Source organism: Pseudopipra pipra, chromosome W, assembly GCF_036250125.1.
Source record: "Pseudopipra pipra isolate bDixPip1 chromosome W, bDixPip1.hap1, whole genome shotgun sequence".
Classification (NCBI taxonomy): domain Eukaryota; kingdom Metazoa; phylum Chordata; class Aves; order Passeriformes; family Pipridae; genus Pseudopipra; species Pseudopipra pipra.
Window position 1 is genome coordinate 32,803,182 of NC_087580.1, and position 21,906 is coordinate 32,825,087.

At 52.6% G+C, this 21,906-nt stretch overlaps 2 protein-coding genes across 2 annotated transcripts in view; both read right to left on the bottom strand.

The window, feature by feature from the left end:
- LOC135405247 (zinc finger protein 493-like) overlaps positions 1–21,906 on the bottom strand; it is a 292,184-nt gene that overhangs the window by 79,052 nt on the left and 191,226 nt on the right. The window lies entirely within an intron of this gene.
- Positions 6,727–7,991, bottom strand: LOC135405419 (olfactory receptor 14A16-like). The gene has a single exon (XM_064640115.1). It carries the CDS (start codon positions 7,989–7,991, stop codon positions 7,020–7,022), a length of 972 nt encoding a protein of 323 aa, XP_064496185.1. The 3' UTR covers positions 6,727–7,019.

Genomic DNA, 21,906 nt, shown 5'->3' on the forward strand with positions numbered 1-21,906 from the left:
GAGTGCTCTGGCAGCTCAGTCACTGTCCTGCTGTGGGTCAGGCCTGTGAGCACAGGCAGGGACAGGCCCTGGGCACTGCTGAGACTGGGCTGGGCTCCACAACAGCAGTTCCAGCAGCAAAGGGGTTCCCCTCCAGGCACTTCCTGAGGGCTGAGGTCTTTTCCCAACACTGGTATGGAGAAGAAGTCCAAGGATTAGACTCTCCAAAGTCTTGTTGCTTTGCTTGTTTTTCCATGGAGACAGTGCAGTGAGGTCAGGGACCCACTGGGACTGCAGGGACTGAGGGCTGGTTCAGATGTTGTGTGTTGGTGGCCAATGGCCAATGGAGATGACAAATGATCTCCAAGTCACCTGCCTGGGGTTCTGCAGCTTGTGAGGGCTCTGATGGCAGGTGAGGACTTGTCTGTAGGAACTCAGGAAGTGCAGGAGAGCACAGAGGATCTGCAGGGACAGCCCGTCCCATCCAGTCAGCAGGGAATGGGGCCCTGGAGCAGAATCCTGCCCAGGGTGGAGTCACAAAGAGATCAAGTACTAAATCTTGCTGTGAAGTGGCAAACAGAGCTCTGCAAGCCCAGGAGACACAGCAGGTACAGGGAAAACTCTTGCAAGTGACTTGTGTTCCCCTCAGTGAATTTCCACAGGTCGCTCAAGAGCAGCCCCCAAAGCCATGTCCCAGCTCTGGAACAAGGCAGGACCCCTCTGAGCCCCCTCCATGGCCACACAGGAGCGTCTGTGGGAGGTGGTCAGTGGCAGGGAGCACCATCAGCTGGCTCTGCCTCCCAGCTTGAGCAGCACAGCCCAAGAGAGTCCCCGATGGCCCCAGGCCCCACAGCCCCCGTGCTCTGCAGAGCAGCCCCCCCAGCTCGGGGGCCGTGGGGAGCACGGGCAGGAGGTGCAGGAAGGGCTGCTCAGGCCAGCACAGACGTGTTCCCCTGGGGAAAGGGTCTGTGGGGAGATGGGATGTGCCAGGAGAAGAGCAGGACACCCTGTGTGAGCAGAGGAGCCATAGGAAGAGGCTGCCCTGTGCCTGGGGAAAAGAGGGGGCAAAGCAAAAAGTGGGAAACTCTCTGGTCTGAGATCAGTTGTGCTGCCCAAGAACACGCTGACTCCAGAGGTGTCCAAGCGGGGCAGAGCCGGCGACTCCGGTCTGTGTGGCGGCGGGGGGGAGGCAGCAGCTCTGCTTGATTCCATGGAGTTCTGGGGATGCACAGTGGTTCCAGGAGGCTCTTCACTCTCACTATTGGCCCTTGGTTCCATGAGGGTCTGAGATGTCTCAGGGTTCCTTTGGTTCCAAAGAGGCCTCGCGTGTCACAGTGGCCCCTTGGTTCCATGAGATTCCACAGTATTCCCGCATTCCTTTGGTTCCATGAGGCCCTGCAGTGTTATAATGACTCCTGATTCTATGAGGTTCCAATTTCTCCACAAGTTTCTTTGGCTCTATAGGGCCCTGCAGGGTCAAAACGGCCCCTGGATTCCATGAGTTTCCACAGTGTCCTCAGGTCCATAGTGTCACAGTGTCACAATGCCTCCTTGATTTGCAGTGTCCCAGGGAGAGCCTGCACTGTCCAAATGGCCTCTTGATTCCATAAGGTTCTGCAGTGACACAATGGCACCCCAATTCCATGTGATTGCACAGTGTCCCCAGGTTCCTTTGGCACCATAATGCCCTGTAGTGTCACAGTGATCCCTTGAGTCCATGTGGTGTCCTCAGTGTCACAATGACCCCTTGATTCCATGAAGTTGCATAGTGTCTCTAGGTTCCCTTTTTCCACGAGTTTCCCCAGTGTCACAATGGCCCCTTGATTCCGTTGGGTTCCCCAGTGTCCCAAGGTCCATTTGGCTCCAAAAGGGCCCTGTAGTGTCGCAGTGGCCTCTTGATTTTATGAGGTTCCACTGTGTCCCAGGGTTCCTTTGTTTCCATGAGGCACCACAGTGACACAATGGCCCCTTGATTCCATGAGGTTCCAAAATGTTTCAGGGTTCTTTTTGTTCCACAAGGCCCCAGATATTAAACGGCCCCTGATTCTACAAGATTTCACACCACAGTGTCCCTGTGTTCCTTAGTTTCCATGAGGCCCTGCAGTGCCACAATGGCCCCTTGATTCCATGAGGTTGCACAGTGTCATCACAAAGCTGAGCCCACCCAGATGGAAGTTTGGGGGACATTAGGAGCAACTGAGAAAAAAAGGATTGGATATTTGGGGAAGGAAAGAGGGGCTTGTCCAACAGAGGGGAACGAATTTTATGAGGTAAAAACAGGTTCAGTTAAGGTTCGGGGTGCTGAAACACTGACTGTGCAAACACTCCTGATGGACTTTTACGCTATTTCTAACCTCAAGCCCCAATCCAAAAGTGCTGCCCCTCCCAATGAAAGGAATCCACTGCTCTAATCCCAACCTCAACTTGACCTCAAAGGCTAAGCCCAAACCCAGAACTCCAGACTCTTATTTGTACTCCAATGCCCACCCCAATCCCAAACCTGCATTGTTGGTATGAAAAGCCAAACTTTAATCTTAACCCAGCCCAAAACACTAATCATGGACCAGACACTGCCAGCAGAACCACAAACCTCCCAAAGTTCTGCCTAATCCCCACCCTGAGCTCTAAACCCCAAGCCCTGACCATTCAGCACCCCCACAGCCCTTGGGAGCAGGGCAAGGACCTGCAGGGCCCAGAGCAGGCCCAGGGGGTTGGCAGAGGAATGGGAGGTGACCTGGATCTGCTCAGCTCTGCAGTGACCCCCAGGAGAAGGGCCTGGGCTCTGGGAGGGATGTCCTGTGGCACAGGGGCTCAGGATCCAAGTTCAGAAGGCCAAGTGCCCATGGCAACAGCCAGAGCTGGTGCAGAGACATCAGGGAGGGTCTAGAAATGCTGCTGGGAGGGGGTGGGAAAGCAGGAGGGGTGTGTGCAGCCTGCAAGGCCAGAGCAGCAGCAGGGCCAGGGCAGGACAGCCTGCAGGAGAGATGGCCAAGGGCTCTGGCAGGGCTGCAAGGCCCAAAGGCACCCAGGCCTTTGTCCCCTTGCCTCTGGCAGCTGCCTCTGCCACTCAGGCCACCACAAGCAACTTGCCTGGCAGGTTCTGCCCTTGGTTTCTGCCTCACCCCTCCCTCAGCAGCCTGACAGGGGTTGCCCAGTTTTGGCCTTTGTTGTTGCTCCCCCTCCCATCCCAGTGCCCCCCAAACAGCCCTGAGCCAGCCGGGAGGGACAGGATCTGCTGGGCCAGGGCCTGGGGCTCAGGCCTTGGCCTTTGTGCTCCACAAAACCAAGGCAGGCTTTGCTCAGCATTGCAGGGGCCTGCCCAGAGCCTTTGTCTGCCTGCACTCCTGGCCTCCAAGGAGCTGCTCAAAGGAGTCCCTGGGGAGGCTTTGTCAGTGCCTGCCCTCAGTGGGGCCCAGCAATGCTTCAAGGCACTTGGAGTTTGGCTTCTGACTTCTTCAGCAGCTGCTTCAATCTTCTCTCAGTACCTCAGGATCATGGGCTGGGCTGCAAACACACCGTGGGGCTCATTAAAATGCAGAAATCCCTCAGGATCTCTTTGTCTTTCTTTAATTGTCTTCAAGGCAATTTCAAAACAAGTCTCCAAAATTTGTAGTTTTTTTGTTTTAATTCAATTATGGCTATTTTTTAGTTCAGAGGAGAGGTGATAGAGGTGTTCTCCAAGTGATCTTCATGCTGAGTGTCTCCTCAGGAGATCCACACTGACCCTGGATGATCAGCCTTGCTCCTCACCCCCCAACCTCACCAGTTCTGACATTGCCTATCTTGCACTGACAGCTGATGCAGCTCCAAACACACTGTGGGGCCCATTAAAACACTGAAAAACAAATTATTTTCATTCCTTTAATTATCTTCAAGTCTTCAAGACTTCTAGAGCTAATTGGAGTTGTTTTGTAGTTTAGCTAAGGAGGATGACTTTAAAGTGAAAGTCACGAAAAATATATATTTTTTGATGAAAGAGAATGATTTACACAGATCCTTGGGATGCAAGAGGGTCAGGGCACAAACGAATTGGATCCAAAGATAAGGGGACAAAAGACACTACTAGCACTTAATCATTGACCAATTGAACAGTTATCAGGTGATTCAATAGCATGTGCTACAATTTTAACAGTGACTGAATTATAGATTCACAACAACAACATTCCCACCACAGTCAATTCACACCCACACCCAGGCAGAGATGTGTGGACACATCAATAGCTGGGTGTGGAAAGGTCCCTCTCCCAAATTCTCCTTGTTGTCAGGGAAACACTCCCCCAAATGCCTTTGTGTTTCCCAACAGACAAGGGTCACAGCTGGAGGAGTGTTTGTTGAGGGGGATCACAATTGTCCTGGGCACCAGTGACGATCTTTGGAGTGTTGCAAACTGGAGGGTTCCCGAGCTGGGAGAGGCTGCCAGAGGTGTCCCACTGAGAGGGAGGTGCTGGGGAGCTGCCAGGGCCTCTCTCAGCACTGCTGGTTATGGGCTCACAAGGTGACTGGCTTTAGTTATCTGCTGAATTTCCATGCTGGTGTCAGTAATGACTGGAGCTTCCAAACTATTTGGGAATTGTATCCAAACTGTTCCATTTGGGTTCTGATTCAGTCAGGGAATGTTCCAAGGTTTTCAGGGGATGACTCCTTATCCTGTGTTCCCCAGCTCTTACACCCATCCAAATCAGCTGGATGGTTTATTGACAATGTGTCCCGAGGGGCGGCACCTCCAATGCCATAGAAACCCCTCCCCCTGGATTAGGAAACCTTTGGAATTCAGGAGCTGTTCCAGTGGAGCATGAAAATGAACAGCAGCTTTCCTAAAGCCCAGACCCAAGCAGAACAAAGCCAGGCCCCCTCAGTGGCAGAGCAAAGGTCCCCCATCCCTGTGTCCCTGTGGCCGCTGAGGCGGCAGCGCAGGCCCGAGGCGGTGCCGGGTCCCGGTGCAGCCGGGGCAGAGCGGCGGCTGCGCGAGCGGCAACCCCGGCGGTGAGTGCGGCAGCCCCGTGGGAGCGGCGGCTCCGGGCACAGACGCCGGCGGCAGCCGCTGTGGCTCCTGGAACCGAGTGGCCATTGGGACACTGCAGGGCCTCCTGGAATCCAGGGGCCGGTGGGACACTGGGGAGCCTCTTGGAGCCAAGGGAACCCTGGGATATTTTGGAACATGGTGAAATCAAGGAGCCATTGTGACACTGCGTGGCCTTGAGAAACCAAAGGAATCCTGGAGCATAGTGGAAACTCATGAAATCATCAGGGCCATTGTGACACTGCAGGGCCTCATGGAACCAAAGGAACCCTGAGAGTTTTTGCTACCTCATGGAAACAAGGGGCCATTTCTGGCAGGATGCTCTGCTCTGACAATACCTAAACAATGGTCAGAGAATGCAACAATGCAAGCTCTCTGTGGTGAGTTACTGCTGGTACCAAGGTGATGTTTTTAATGTTGAATTATGCTAAACTCAAAATGCTTCATGAAACCTCAGACACACATCCTGCTTTCCGAAGCAGGATTTGACAGAGAAGCTGCTCCCTGACCCGCAAATATGTCTGGCAGTCAAACCCTTGATAACTATAAAAGCCCCGTCCAACTGTCATGTGTTAGATTCTTCCACAGACTTCCTTGAAGTGTGTGGAGCTTCTGCCATGAAGCAGGGACAACTCTTCATGGTCACTGCCCAGGGGTTAAGTGAAAGAGAGAGAACTACTGCCTGTCATTGTGGGGTGAGTTACCTCAATCTCTGCTTCAGGATTGTTTCTTTTTGCTGGCTTTGATCCAATTGCTTTATAGAATGACTTTGATAGACTGCACTGTCGTATCTTACATTATACTACTAGGAGTTTTTGGCTTTTATACTGTGCAGTAAATAATTGACTTTAAGGTCTTTTGTCTGTTCACTTGTCTGATCAATTGTCTGTTCATTTGTCATAATAAATAATTAATTTATAAAAATATTTCTGATTTTTCATCACTAAAACCTGCAGGACAAAGTGATTGCATTACACCTCTAGAATTCCTTCAGTTGAAATCAAAATCTGAGCCTGAGATTGGATCCAGCCACAGCCAGGCTCCTCTCTGAGAAGGAATTTAGAAAGCAAGGGGGTCCTTTCTGCCCCTCGTAGCTCAACGAGACGGCTTCTGCCATCAACTTTGTCTAAGCCTTCCACCCCCCCAGCCCCAAGCCATGACACATGGGCATGTCTTGTGCATGCAGTGCAAACATGGACTCCTGAGCTGGTCATTTGCTGTCCCTCCTTGGAGGGAAGAACAAGCCCAATGGCCTGGGGTGAGAGGCCAGTGCTGGGAGCGGCGCTGGCTGTGCCAGGGCACTGCTGGGTGCCCCCACCCTGAGCACTCCCACCCTTGTGCTGGTCACTGCTGTTTTCCTCTGCAGGGCGTTGTGTTGGGCACATCCTGGAGAGCAAAGTGGAAAGCAGATGGAAGCTTTGAGGCCCCGGCCTGAGGAGATGCCCCTGCAGGATGGCAGTGCTGCTGCAGAGGTCAGCTCTGTGCCAGCAGTGCCCATGGCTGTCCCTGCCTGCAGTCCCTGGACAGTCCTGCAGCAGGACTGGGACCGACTGCCAGAGCACTGAGGCCTCCAAGAACACAGGGCTCTGAAGGACAATGTGGAAGGGAAGGGAGAGGAGGCCAGGCAGGAGAAGGGCTGCTGCTCCCTGGCAGTGCTGCTCTGCTGGGACTCTTTTCTGGCCCAGCTCTGCACAGAGGCCCTGACCCTGCAGCTGCAGAGAAGTCAGAGAGGAAAGATGTCAGGCAAACAAGCCAATGCAGAGTTCTTTATTTGGTTGAAGCACACAGTGAGTACAATTGCCAATTTGTACAGCCTGTGGGCCAGGCTAGAAAGGCAAACACAGAATTGAAAATGGTGTTTATATATATATACTTTTTTATATATATCTTTATATATATCTTTATACATATAAAGATTTTTTGATGTGAACAAATTCTCACAAAAATAACACCCCTACCAGGAGTAAAAAATAGAGAAGATATGGTGGGCCTTTAATGAAGTACATAAAAGGATTGGCCTTTAATGAGGTACATAACATGGAGAAGAAGGAGAGTTTATTGCTTCTGAAAAACACCCAGTTATGAGTTTCCTCATGGCATCCTTGAGCTCCTGGTTCCTCAGGCTGTAGATGAGGGGGTTCAGTGTTGGAGACACCACTGAGTACATGAGTGACACAATAAGATCCAGGGATGGGGAGGAGATGGAGGGAGGCTTCAGGTAGGAAAAGAATAACGTGCTGAGGAACAGGGAGACCACAACCAGGTGAGGGAGGCACGTGGAAAAGGCTTTGTGCCGACCCTGCTGAGAGGGGATCCTCAGCACAGCCCTGAAGATCTGCACATAGGAGAAAACAATGAAAATGAAACACCCAATCATTAAACAGGCACTAAACACAATAAGCCCAAGTTCCCTGAGGTAGCCTGAGTGTGAGCAGGAGAGCTTGAGGATATGTGGGATTTCACAGAAGAACTGGCCCAGGGCATTGCCCTGGCACAGGGGCAGGGAAAATGTACTGGGTGTGTGCAGCAGAGCAATGAGAAACCCAGCAGTCCAGGCAGCTGCTGCCATGTGGGCACAAGCTCTGCTGCCCAGGAGGGTCCCGTAGTGCAGGGGTTTGCAGATGGCAACGTAGCGGTCGTAGCACATGGTGGTGAGGAGGAAATACTCTGCTCCAAGAAAGAAGACAAGCAGAAAGGCCTGTGCAGCACATCCTGTGTAGGTGATGGTTCTGGTGTTCCAGAGGAAATTGTGCATGGCTTTGGGGACAGTGGTGCAGATGCAGCCCAGGTCTGTGAGGGAGAGGTTGAGCAGGAAGAAGCCCATGGGGGTGTGCAGGTGGTGGTCACAGGCTATGGCGCTGAGGATAAGGCCATTGCCCAGGAGGGCAGCCAGGGAGATGGCCAGGAAGAGCCAGAAGTGCAGGAGCTGCAGCTCCCGCCTGTCTGCCAATGCCAGGAGGAGGAACTGGGGCATGGAGCTGCTGTTGGACATTTGTTGCCTCAGGGTATAGTTTTCTGTTGAGGTAAAAAAGGCAGAACTGAATTAGGACAGACTCAATCAGCAAAACATCTTGCATGTCTCATAGCAATTCAACATTCATGGCCTCTTTTCAGGAAGATCTCTCTGCATCCCTCTCCCTGAGCTCTGGGTTTTGCTGGCTGAAGGGGGCACTGAGAGCAGGGACCCTGGAATGGGCTCCCGAGGAATCCTTCTTTCTGTGCAGTGAGAGGCAGCTTGGAGCAGAGGGTGACCTCCAATTAAATGCATTTGTGATATATCAAAGTGTTTCCAGAACTGCTGGTCACAGTTTGCCCAAGTGCAGAACAGAGGGAGGGGATTTGGGGGACTTGATTTTGTTCGAATTCCTCTTGCCAGGAGGAGTTTGGATGGCTGAAATTTCTGACATTTCTGATGTGCTCCAAGTGAAATCTTGTGAGTCCTGAGAGGCAAAGGATGGTCTCTTGGTGCAGAGACAAGAGCTGGCCCAAACCCCACACTGGCTCAGAAAACCCAATGGTGAGAACAAGGAGAGCCCAGGCAGCAGGGGATGGCAGGGAAATGCCACAGTGCTGCTGCCAAGGGAGGAGGGACACAGAGAGACAGCTGGAAATCAGGGCCTTGTCCTTGCCTGGGCTCTGGCTGCTGCAGGGCAATGCACAGCCCAGCCCCCGTGGGCCTGAGGGCACAGGCTCTGCTTAGGCTGGGAAAGGAGCCCAGGCAGGAGCTGCTCAGGGAAGGGGTCTGTGCCACAGGGACAGCAGGGAGGGGCCCACATCCCCCTGCCCAGCCCTTGTGGCAGCAGCTGCCTCTCCCTGCCTGCCTGTCTCTGGGTGAGGAGCTGTTCCTGCCAGCAGCCCCTGCCTGTGCCCAGCTCAGCTCCCTGCCAGTGCTGCCAGAGCCATCCCCAGCCCAGTGCCCAGGGGCAGCTCTGCCTGGGCAGGGGCTGCAGAGCAGATCCCAGACAGCCTGCGGTGGCTGGGAAGGGGGAGGTGTTCTGGGGGGATGTGCTTCCTGAGAAGGGCCCCTGGAAATGGAGGAGGTGGAGCTGAAGCTGTGAGGAGCCCTGAGCCTGCAGCTGAAGGGCCCTGCCCAGCTCTGCCCTGCTCGGAGGGGTCACTCCTTCCACCCACCCCTTCTCCCCCAGCCCCGTGGCAGCTCCTTGGCCGGGCTGAGAGCTGACCCTGGCAGGCAGCAGAGTCCCTGCCCCAGCACACAGAGCCCTGGGGGCAGGACCCTGCTCTGCACCACAGCCCTGGGCACCCCTGGCTGCACCCCCCCCTTCCCACCCCACAGCCAGCCCTGGCACAGGGAACCTTCTGGCCCTGGGCCTCTGATGGGGCAGCAGCAAGTCCTGCTCTGCAGCAGCTTCTCCTGCTGCACCCCAGCAAATCCAGCAGAGCCATCCTGACAGCTCCTGCCACTGGGGGCATTTGGCAGCTGGGAGAGGCACTTGCAGGAACTCACCTGCACTGCTCTGCAGCCACAGCCTGACCCTGGCAAAGGGCTGGCAAGGTTCCTGCCCTGAGCAGCTCTGCCCTGTCCTCCCACCCCAGGATCCCTTGAACCTCCTGCTCCCTTCTCCTCTCTGCCCTTGCTGCCTGCAGCTCCTGCCCTGCTCTGCCATATGGCCACTTCCTCTGCACTGCAGCAACTGGAAGAGTCCTGCTGAAAGATCCTAGAAGCTGTGGGATGTGGCAGCTTTAGGAGATCCCTCCAGGAAGGCAAGTTGAACTCTCCTACAGCCAGAGAATTCTTTCTTTCAAATCCTGGGAAGGTTTCTCCTGTAGTGAGAGCTCAGTCACCTCCCAGCCCAGGCTGCCTCTCATCTCTCTGCCTTCTCTCCTGTGCCCTGGGTGTTGCAGGCAGTGCCCTCAGCCCTGCTGGGCTGTGCAGAGGAGCTGCTCACCAGCAGAGCTGTCTCTTTGAAGCTCTTCTTGCTTGCCAGGAGCTCCCTGTGTGCCAGGAGCCTGGCCCAGCTCAGCAGCACAGCAACAGCCCCAGGCATTTCATGACCCTCAGGGAATGTTGATGTTGTTTACATGAGACTCAGTCCCTGAGAGGAAGTTCAAACAACTTTTCAAGAAGTCAAAGTGCGACTGAAACACTAATTTTTCTTGTAGTGCTAATGAGTCTCACTGAGGGATACAACTGAGAACGTGTCCCCAGGTTCCAGTTAGAGCAGAAAACTGCAGACAGTGATGACAAGGATGGACAAGCAAGGGAAAGGTGGCTCTGATGCTGAGGAAAACTGAACTTGTTTCCTTAATCCAATGGGCCAAGCCCTGACCCCCAGCCCCTGGGAAGGCAGTTCCTGTTCTTCCCTAATTCCTCAGGGCTCTTCCTGGGGCACAGGCATGTGGGATGTGCAATGCCAAGGGCAGGACCATGGGGTGGCACCTGCCAGGCTGCTGAGCAGGGACAAGGAGGCCATGAGGCCCCAGGGCTGCAAGGGCCACTCCCCTCCTCCTGGCATCAGGGGCACAGACAGCAGCCCTGGCCAAAGGCCTGCAGAAGGTGGCTGTGTCAGGGCCTTTCAGCTTCTCCCCATCCCTGTCTCCTCTCCAGCCCAGGCTGTCCTACGGTGTCCATGCCCTGCCCCTTTCCCTGCAGGCTGTCGTCATCCCCCCGGCTGCCCCACCTGGCTGGCACCTTCCTGCACTGACATCTCTGCGTCCTCCCTGGCTCTTCCTGCACACACAAAGCCTTGGGCTCATCCAGACTCCTTCTTTGTGACATATTGCACCACAACACTGACCTCAGAGGGAAATTTCTTGATTCTTGTCACCAGTCTAGGCCACCCCAGCTGCCCTTGGTGGCACTAGTTCTTTCTTAGGCTGTTTTCTGACAGGAAGAAAAGCTCCACCAGCTCTGACACCCCCCTTCCAGACCTCTCAGGCTACTCCTCTTCTGTCCTCAATCTTCACACCACTGACCCCTGAGTCCTCAGCCTCTATATACGGATCCTGTGCTTGAGGCCCCAAATTCCTTCCTGAGGGGTCTCTGGGACCTCTCCAAGGTTTTGGAGGATGACAATAGAGTGCTCTTGTACAAGTTGTTTCCTACAAGATTTCTGTTTGGGAAGAAGTAGACTGTTAACTTGAGATACTATTTTGCAATACACCGTGGAACCTTATTCAAAGTCCAGCTGGAAAATACCTTGTTGTTAAGAGTGTGAAAGCTCACACAACACAATCTCTGAATGCTCCTTTGATCTTATCCACAGTGTGTTCACAAAGACACATTGAAAGGCTTTTAGCTTTTGCTGCTACTCTCAGTTCCAGCATACAAAGAAATGTCTCTGTGAAATAACAGCAATTGCCTTTCCATGTTACTGAACTACATTCAATGTATCTGGTCTCAAACAAATACTCCATGTTTTCTCCTTGTTTTATTTCCAAGGGCATGGGTATGGGTATTTAGATGACTGCCTTCACTGGTACAGCATAGAAACCATTCATATGGCTATAAATGAATATTATTCTCTTGACAAAACACCTTTTCCAAAGGCTCTGACAAAAAGAAAGAGAAAAAAAAACCCAGGCAGAAAAAAGGAGCCATAGGCACATTGCCTGTCACCCACCAAAAATAGTCTCCTCCCTAAAGATAATTCAGGCACACCCTTCAATATGGATCTCTCACTATCACCCCAATCTCTTTTTTAGTGGAAGTTTTTGTAGGGAAGCTGAAGTGCATTCCTGTCTCAGACAGCCAAGGATAAGATGACTGAGGGAATTCAGTTGCTCTCTTTAATTAATACAGGATTATTTCCCTTTCCTTTGGTGAAGCTAATAATATGATTGGTGGAATGTCAGTAACAACTAAATCATAAACTAGTGCAGTAGCAAAGGGAAAACTTACTTTAGTTATGGAGTATTGCCAGCAGAAATCTTGAAAATCTTATGCATATTTAGACTGATAAAATACCACATGTACTTCCTGGGATATTGCAAGCTTTCTACAATCCTCGTGGCATGTCTTTTCAGAGCAAGAGTTAACATTTTGAGATGATACCTTAATAAATGAGCTGCAGTTCTATTGTTTCTTGAATGTTAAGTACCATATCCTAAACACAGGAACACGTTCAAGGTCAATGTCCTATTTCAGACCTTGTCAGCAGCTGTGATATTGTGATAATCACACTTAAAACATTCCTCTAGAAAGAGTAAATTAGCCCTTTTCACTAGAAGGATTCTTATGATCAAAACCAAATCTGAAGGAGAACAAATTCAGATTTCTTTTTTTGTTTGTTGATGTTTTTTTTTTCAGCAATGCAAGAAATTGCTGTCCCTGACTGGGATGGCTTTTCTACCCAAGAATTAAAAAGGAAACCCCAAAGTTCACTTGATTCTGCACTTATATTACCTTTGGGATTTTGTTTGTTTTTTTTTTTTTGAGGCCTCCCCTATTTAAAAATACCTTCCTTAAAATGCATTTATGCTTTCTGTGAGAACCAAACCATTCCAGCTGACATAGCATTCTATCACCAGTACTGCAGGGAAATGTAATATCCCACTAAAGCAGAAGGGAAAGAAGAAAACTGAGCATCAGCAGCTATTCCTAAGCAAGATCAGAGGTTTAGCTCCATCTAACTGAGGGATGAGATGTGTCCCTCAAAATGGGTCTCTTCCCACTCCCCCACCAGCCCTTCTACCCAACTGCAAGCTCAAAGTTCTAAAAAGAGAAGAAGAAGCTGGAGCGTCAATATTTCCCCAGTGCAAACCCCAATAATCTTTGCTGGGAGCTGACAGGAATTGCTGTTCCACTGCCCTGGGATATCCTGGCTTGAGGCGAGAGCGCAGCCCCGCCCAGAGCCCCCAACCCCTCTGAGAGCTTTTGTAGCCTCTGTTTGTCCATGTCCCTGTGGCAGAGGCTCCCCCGACATCTGCCGTGGAGCTGGTCCAGCTGCTGGACCAAACAAGGCATTGTCCAGCCTGCCTTCCCCCAGCCCCGACCGCCCCAGCCCATCTTCCATCGCTCTGCTTCCTTTTTCTGCCCCTGCTCCCCCTCCGCTCCCTTCCCTCTGGCATTTTTATTAGGAATGTTCTTGCTGTTCTTACTGTCCGAGCATAAGCTGATCCCCAGGGGAGCCTGTGGAATGTAACCCCTCAAGCACTAAATTCCTTCCCCTGTGCCAAAGACACAGGTTTGTTGTTGCTGCCCCTCCCGCCGAGCACCAGCTCCATCTCCTGCTCCTACCCAGGGGCTTTGCAGAAATCCAGGGCTGGGTGTGGATTGAAGGCTGTGGCAAGGGACAGGATAAAGTTGCCTCACTTCCACCCTTGGTGTCTCAGTGTTTGTGATCTTGGGAATCCTCACAAACCTGGAACAATGGCAGATTATCTGTTGTTGTAAGCTATGTACCTAGAGATTGTTTTGATATGTGTTTACATTTTCCTTGAAAGTACAACTGATTAAAAGTACAACTGATAGAAAACAATGTATAAAAAACAAGGAAAAAGGGAAAAAAAGGAAAAAGAAAAATAAAAACAAAGAAAAGGAAGAAAAAAAAAGGAAAAGGAGAAAAAAAGAGAAAAGAAAGAAAAAGCAGGAAAAAAATTGAAAAAAAAAAGAACAAAGAAAAAAAGAAGAACGAGAAAGAAAAAAAAAAAGAGGAAAAGGAAAGAAGAAAGAAAAGAAAGAAATAAAAAAGAGAAAATAAAAGAAGACAGAAAAACTAAACCCCAACAAGTCCGATCCTCCCCCACCGCAGGGACTACAACTCCCACAATGCACCGCGCAGGTGGGGGCGTGGCGAAGGGCGGGCAGGGGCCGTGGCCGCGCGCTGATTGGCTGCGGGGCGGGTCTGTAAAGGCGGAGGGCGCGCGGAGCGGGCGCCATTTTGTCCTCGTGGTCGGGAGTGAGGAGGACTCGCCTGCGGCCGCTGCACTTCGCTGGGTGAGTTGGCGGGGGGGCGGCGAGAGCGGGGTCTGGGGATCCCCTCGGGGGCTGCGGGGAGCGCGGGTGTGGGTGGAAAGGCTGGAGGGCTCGGGAGGGTTTTGCGGGGGGGTTCGGGAGTTCCCGGGGACGTTTTGAGGGGTCCCTGAAGGGACTCAGGGGGGAGGTTGAAGGTCCCTTAAAGGTTTTGGGGGGCTCTGATGGGGGTTTTGTTTTCTGAGAAGATTTGGGGTGTCCCAGGTGGGCTTTGGGGGTCTCTGGGGAGGTTTGGGGTTCCTGGGAGGCTTTGCGGGGACCTTCGAGGCAGTTTGGGGGGCTCTGGGGGGTTTAAGGTGTCCCAGACGGTTTGGAAGGCCCGTGGGGGGGATTGGGGGTCCCTGAATGGGCTTGGGGAGTCTCAGGTGGGTTTTGTGGGTCAGTGAGAGGGTTTAGAGGGTGCTGGGGAGGGATGAGGGGTCCTTGAGGAGGTTTCGATGGGTCAAGGGGGGGATTTCAGGGGTTTTTAGTGGATTTTAGGGGGTCCCCTAAAGCCCAGCAGTGGGGTTCAAGGGGTCCCCCAGCCCCCAGGGGAGGGGGCCTAGGATGCCCTCCAAAATCCAGGGGGAGAGATGTACCAAATCTGGGTAAGGGGATCCCAGTGCCCCCAGTATATCCCAGTGACCTCCCAGTTACCCTCAGTATGGCCCAGTAACCCCCTCAGTGACCATCCAGTGTGTCCCAGTGACCTCCCACTGCCCCCCCCAGTATGGCCCACTGATCCTCCACTGAGCACCCAGTAACCCCCAGTATGGCCCAGTAACCTGCCAGTATCCCCCCCATTGTCCGGGTATCCCCCAGTAACTCCCCAGTTCTCTGCCAGTGCCCCCCAGTGTGCCCCAGTTCCCCCCTAGTCCCTCCCAGTGCCCTCCCAGTGTCCCTCAGTAACCCCCCAGTCCTCCCAATGCTCTCTGGTTCCCCCCAGTGTGTCCCAGTATCCCCCAGTAATCATCCAGTGCCCCCCAAAGCCCCCCAACTGTCCCCAGATGCCCTTGGCCTTTCTATGGGAGGGGGAGCGTTTCTGGGGTCAGAGGATCCAGAGAAGAGCAGCGAGGCTGGGGAAGGGAGTGGAGCACAAGTGGTGTGAGGAGAGGCTGAGGGAGCTGGGGGTGTTGAGGCTGGAGAAGAGGAGGCTCAGGGGAGACCTCCTGACTGTCTGCAAGTCCCTGCCAGGAGGTTGGAGCCAGGTGGGGGTGGGGGTGTTCTGCCAGGAACCACCCAGGGCTGGGTCTTCAACTGGGGGTGTTGGTACCAGGCAGTGCTGGGGCCGAGCAGAGCACGAGGCCTCTTGCAGACCCCTGGAGCAGCCTCCCACTTGCCAACCCCGCCCTGTTGGGGTGACACTGTCCCCTCCCTACAGGACACTCTCCCTGAAATCTTCAGGGGGCCCTTTTGTATATATTCTTGGTTGCTGATTCCTGCTGGGGACCTGAGGGAGCCTCTGCAATCCCATCCCTGGGGCACAATCTCCTCTCTAGAGCCTGACTCCCTGCAGACTTTGCAGGGAAATCTGTGCTGGCAGCCCAAATATGTCACGACCTCCCCGCCCTCCCCCCAGGATATTTGGGATGATTTCCCCCTCTCCTGGGCACCCATGGGATCAGGGGGACAATTGTTCTCCTGCTGTTGCTGCTCCACCCCTGTCCCTGCCCTTCCTGCCGCTGTCGGGTGAGCGGAGCGGCCACGATGGGAAAGGGGTGAGAGAAGCGAAAAGAGCGGGTGGGACCCCCAAAGGGAGCGTGAGGGACAGTGGGTCACACCCAAAGGGAGCTGGGGGGAGCCAGGATTGAAGGGCCAATGGGGTGGCAGAGAGGGGCTGAGGGGAGGGGGGAGAGCGGATACAAGGTTGGTGTTGGGGAACCTTGATGTCCCCATGCCTTGATCCCTGGAGAGCGGGGGAGGCTGGAGAGAGGAGAGAGCTGCAAGAGCCCCAAGAGCCTGGAGAGGGGTTGCAGAGAAGGGGAAACCTGGACAGTAGAGACCCCTGGGATCCCCGGGATAACAAGGTGGATTACCTGGAGAGGGGGAATGTCTTGGAACGCGGCACCCCGAAGGCGAGGGTCAGAGGAGAAGGGACCCTTGGGACCCCCAACACTCCCAGCATCCCTCAGTGGGATCCCCAGCTTCCCAGAGAGGGGGGACCCTCTGAACCCCAGAGGGGAGAGCTCAGAGAGGGGGAACTTCTGGGAGAGTTTTTCTGGTTGAATCTTGATATTTTGGAGTATTTTTTAGTTGAATTTCAACTTTTTGCAGTTTGTGAGGGGTTCATCTTGCTATTTCTGAGGGGTTTTTGCCTGAATGTCAGTGGTTTGGGTTTTTCTCGGCTGGATCTTGGTGTTTTGGAGGTTTTTATGGTCACAGGATGCCCGGTGAGTTCTAGAGATGGACTTGGGCAGGAGGAACCCCCAAGCCAACGCGCTCAGCCCTTGTTTTCCCCCCATCAGGATTTGTCCTTCCCAAAGCTTGGGCGGATGGAGGAGGAGGCTGCGAGGAAGAGGAAGATGCCTTGGGCCCCCCAGGCAGGTGAGGAGGAAGTCAGTGTCCCTTTGGGCGGGTGTTGTGCTGGCTCTGTCAGCCGAGCATGGCCCCGGCTGCAGGACAACCCCGCTGGCGCCGCCGTCCTGCCGGGGCCGGAGTTGGGGGGATGTCCTTGGCCTTCCCTGTGGGCCGGAGGCAAATCCCCTGCCTGTCCTTCTTGCTTCCTGCCCCAGGCCCCGAGCTGAGGACGGAGAGCCCGGAGGACAAATCCCCCCGTGAGACCCTGGTGGGAGAGGCCGTTTTGAAGGGCTCCACGGCGCAGGAAGGCAGCGGGGAGGAAAAGGGCCGGAGATCCCCCCGCAGGAGGGGCTCCAAAGCCATCCCAGGGTGCTCTGAGGAGGAAAGAGCCAGCCTGTGCCGGGAAGGCGGCCGGAGCTTGAGGGAAAACTCTGAGCTTGTGGTCCCTGAGCAGCCTTCCAGCAGGGAGAAGCCCTTCAGGTGCTTGGAATGTGGGAAGAGCTTCAGGAAGAGCAGAGATCTCCTCACTCACTGGCACATCCACACTGGGGAACGGCCCTACACATGTGGGGAATGTGGGAAGAGCTTCAGGCAGAGCTCTACCCTCTGCACCCACCAACGCATTCATACTGGAGAACGGCCCTACAAGTGCTTGGAATGTGGGAAGAGGTTTCAGACCAGCTCACATCTCCTCCTGCACCAGCGGACGCACACGGATGAGAGGCCCTTCCGCTGCACTTACTGTGGGAAGGGCTTCAACCGGAACTACAACCTTGTCAGGCACCGGCGCATCCACACTGGAGAGAGGCCCTACAAGTGTGGGGAGTGTGGGAAGAGCTTCACCGAGAGCTCTAATTTGACCAGACACCAGCGGACCCACCAGTAAGGGAAGCCCTACCAGTGCCCCGACTGCGGGAAGAGCTTCAGCCGTTGCTTCCACCCCGAATGAAGCCCCTGATGGTGAGGCAACCCCTGGAGTCCAGTGACTGTCAGTCCATTCCTTTTGACCAGAATGGGCCAGTCCCCTTTCCCAGGGGCAGCTTCTTCCAACAGAATCCTTTTTGGGGGTGTGTGTGGAGATTCCTGCCTTGGCTGGGGACCCCCCAAGGTCACTGCTGGAGGTTGAGAGCAGAGATCTCCCCACGAGCGTTGGTCTGGGGGAGTTCCATCCATCTCTAATTGAGAATTATTGCTTTTGTGGCAGCTTTAGTAGAATTTCTTCAACGATTGCTTTAGTGTAGAGCACTGTCCTCTCTTATCCTGTACTCCTGGTAGTTTTAGTGTTTGTATTGTGCAGTAAATAATTCTGATGAAGATCTTTTGTCTGATTACTTATAACCCTAAATAATTGATTTCTCTCAATAGATCTGATTTGCCATCATTAAAACCTGGAGTACAAAAATGATTCAGTCATACCTCTGTAATTCCTTTAAACTGAAAGTGTTGGCATAATCCAAGCACTCCACAGTATGTTGGGAGCTCAGAGGGGCCACCTCCCTTTCCCAACCCCTTTGTGCCCATGAGACCATTCGACCCACGAGACCACCTCCCCTTTTCCACCCTTTCCCTGTTCCTCCCATTTTCCCATTATCCCCTTAATCCTCATTTTCCCCTCAAAACAGTTTTTGGGTCCCAACCCTCACTTCTTTGCCCCCTCTCCTGTGGGCACTGAAGGAGAAAATGAGGCTGCACACACAGAGTTCCATTTCAGGACTTGTCCACCCGTCTTTCCGGCGTCCCCCTTTCATTGGGGTTCCTTTGGAAACAGCGCCTGGGGTTCTGGCCGGCAGGAGTTCCGGAACACACGCAGACAATCAATATGATCAGGTGATGTTCAATTTAAATGAGTTAACTTTTATACAGTTTAGTTTTTTCCGGGTACGTGCTTACAGCAAGGTGGTTGGATAGCTCAGTCTGTGCACGCGTACCACGCCGTCGGTTCATTGGTTCTGGTGCTCTGTCCATGCAGCCTGACATCATAGGGCCACCCAAAGTCCCTCCTGTTGATCCACCCTTAGGGACTTTCCGAGAGCTTGCAGGTGTTCCTTTATCTCCAGTTTTCCCAAAACTTTCAACTATAAACACAGGATTTTCTCATACCTACGACTATAAACACATAGCTAACAATTATAAACATTGCATAGTTTCACAGAGTTTGTAAGTATAAACACAGAGCTTTCACACAGTTTGCAACCTCCAAAGTTGTGTCAAGCAGGGCCTAGTGCTTCTTAAAACCATCATTCATTCACATTGAAATGGTCAGTTACCATGGAAACCATCATACAGCCATGTTGCTACGTTCAGTTACCATGGCAACCGTCATACATTCCCATTGCTATGTTCAGTTACCATGGCAACTGTCATACAGTCCTGTTGCAATGGTCAGTTACCATGGCAACCATCATACATCCCCGTTGCCATGGTCAGTTACCATGGCAACCATCATACAGACCCATTCCTACAGTCAGTTACCATGGCAACCATCATACTTTTCCATTGCTACAGTCAGTTACCATGGTAACCATCATACTTCCCACTGCTCTGATCAGTTACCATGGCAACCATCATACATTCTCATTGCCATGGTCAGTTACTATGGCAACCACCACACATTCCCATTGCTATTGTCAGTTACCATGGAAACCATCATAGAGTCATGTTGCTACGGTCAGTTACCATGGTTACCATCATACTTTCCACTGCTACGGTCAGTTACCATGGCAAACATCATACATTCCGATTGCTATGTTCAGTTACCATGGCAACCATCATACATTCCCATTGCTACGGTCAGTTACCATGGCAAACATCGTAAATTCTTATTGCTGCAGTCAGTTACCATGGCAACCATCATACATTCCCATTGCTACGGTCAGTTACCATGGCAAACATCATAAATTCTTATTGCTACAGTCGGTTACCATGGCAGCAATCATACATTCCCATTGCTAGTGTCAGTTACCATGGCAGCAATCATACATTCCCATTGCTAGTGTCAGTTACCATGGCAACCATCATACATTCACGTTGCTACAATCAGTTACCATAGCAACCATCATACATTCCTATTGCTACTGTTAGTTACCATGGCAACCATCACACATTCCCATTGCCATGGTCAGTCACCACGCTGTCCTGGTTAGAGAGCAGGAGGGGCAGTTTAGCTCTTTGTGGGTGTGACCAAGTTATTTATCCTGTACCATCCATGCCATCCCTAGGGCTGTGCTTTCAGCAGGAAAAGCCGGGGCTCTGCACCGGAACTGCTCCATCCTGCCCCGCTCTCTGCAGGGCAGGGACTGTCAGCATCACTCCTGCACTCCCCATCCCCGATGCTGCCCCGTCATGTTTGCCCTGGATTGGGACGATGGACCTTTGGTGCTGAAAGGGGAAACCACGCTGGGCCGTGGTGCTGAAACAAAGCCCTGAGCAGGACGGGGCGGTTGGGGGGCAGCCTCAGCCCCCTCAGCCCTCGGGTTGGGAGGAGAAGAGAGGAGCCAGCGCGGGACTGAGCCCAGGGAGCGGCTGCGCCACACGGCCGGGACGACCCAGCTCCCGGGGCTTGGCTTGTCCTTGGTTCTCCTTGTTGTTGGGCTGAGGGGGTGGACACGTTACCCTTGGGAGCTCCCCCACTGCATTGCCTTTGTTCGGGGGCACCGCGCGGACACGTCGCTCGGAGAGCACCCGGCATCTTGTCTGTGTGCCCGGTGGTGACCCCCTTTTGAGGGTGAAGCACCTTCTCTTTCTGTATACTTTTACTGGTGACATTGCTGTTCTGACTGTGTCTTATTCCATTGCTCTGTGTTTTTAGTGAATTGTTATCTCCACCCAGAGTCAGTTTTTGTCCCTCCCTCACCAAAAGGGCCGTGGGAAGGGGAGTGACTTATCTGAATTTTAATTTCCTGCTGGTGCTAAAACCAGCAAACCAGCCATGCACCAGCCTCGGGAAAGATGGAATGATGCAGTGGGTGCTGGGACACGCAAACATTGGGATACACATTCAGCAAAGGCCACCTGGTCACTCAACACTGGGGGATGTGCCAATCGGGCTGGCCCTGTCCAATCCAAGTTTTCACATGCACTAGAAAGGGATAAAGTTCCTGTAGTGCACATTACAAACATGCTGGGAAAACAGTCTGGGTTATTCCCGCTTCAGGCAAAGGGAAATGCACCCATGGGATTCACGTTGCTCAAGGCACAGGTGCCCTTGGTGGGTAAGGAGGGAAAGATGGGAAATCCAGTGTGTGCCTCGAAGGGATTGGATTTTGGGTGAGAATAGCCAAGGAATTCAGTGGTAGTACAGTGGTAACTCTCTAACACTGCATTCTCACTGCTGTGGCAACTCTTTGCCGTGTCAGGGGTATTACAGTGAAAATCACTGAGAGAAATGAACAATGAGCTTGGAGGAGACCAGACAAGCACAGCGGTGATGGAACAAGAACTGGCTGCAACAGGCAACAATCCCACAGTAGACAGCATTTTTCCTGCCCTGAAAGAGTGTTTTGGCAGATGGAGCCTAAAATCCTGGACTAAGTGAACTCAACAGACTTTCATAGACTAAGCAATGAGATCTGTGGGTTTATATCAAATGATAGGAAAGGTGATGGTGGAATGTATTGGAAAGTGTGGGATCTGACATGGTGTAAATGGTGCGGAATAAGGGGTGGACACCATCCTTGTCTTGGCTGTTCTTCCTAGGAGATTGGGTTAATCTTCCTGTAGATTAACTACAGATTAATTCTGAGATAGAGTTAATTTTCTTCCTGACTAGAGAGTTAATTTTCTTCCTAGTAGCTGGTGCAGGGCTGTGGTTTGGATTCCATGGGAGAAAAATGTTCATCACACACTGATAGTTTAGTTCTGCTTACCCTAATCAAGGACTTTCCAGCTTCCTGTGCTCTGCCAGGTACACAAGAAGCTAGGAGGGAGCAGGGCCAGGACAGCCGACCTGGACATTCCAAAGGGATATTCCACAACACAGAACATCATTCCCAGTGTATACATGAGGAGAGGTTGTGCAGGAGGGGCAGATCACTGCTTGGGGTGTGGGGCACTGGGCAGTGTGTGTGAGCAATCATGTTGAGCATTCCTTGTTCCTCTCGGGTTTTATTCCTCTCTCTCTTTTCTCCCTTGTCAATACAGTTATTATTACAGTTACTACACTTATTATTATTTTCATACTTTGCTTTGTTTCAGTTATTAAATTTTTCTTATCTCAACCCACAGGTTTTGCCTTTTCTTGATTCTCCTCCCCATGTCAGTGCAGGGGGAGGTCGGAGACTGAGTGAGCAGTTCTGTGGTACTTGGCTGCTCACTGGGGTTAAACCTCACGAAAAGGGAATGCACAGGAGTGGAGACCCTGCTGGGATGTGCTTTGTATCCACAAACTACCCAGCACGAGCTGGATAGAGAAGGACCACACCTTATGTCCCTGCAGGGCTGGGATTCACTCCCTGCCCCAAAGGCACCCAATGTGTCTGAT

Excerpts from the sequence above, each read along its gene's own strand:
- LOC135405419 (XM_064640115.1), bottom strand. The coding sequence starts at position 7,991 with ATGTCCAACAGCAGCTCCATGCCCCAGTTCCTCCTCCTGGCATTGGCA.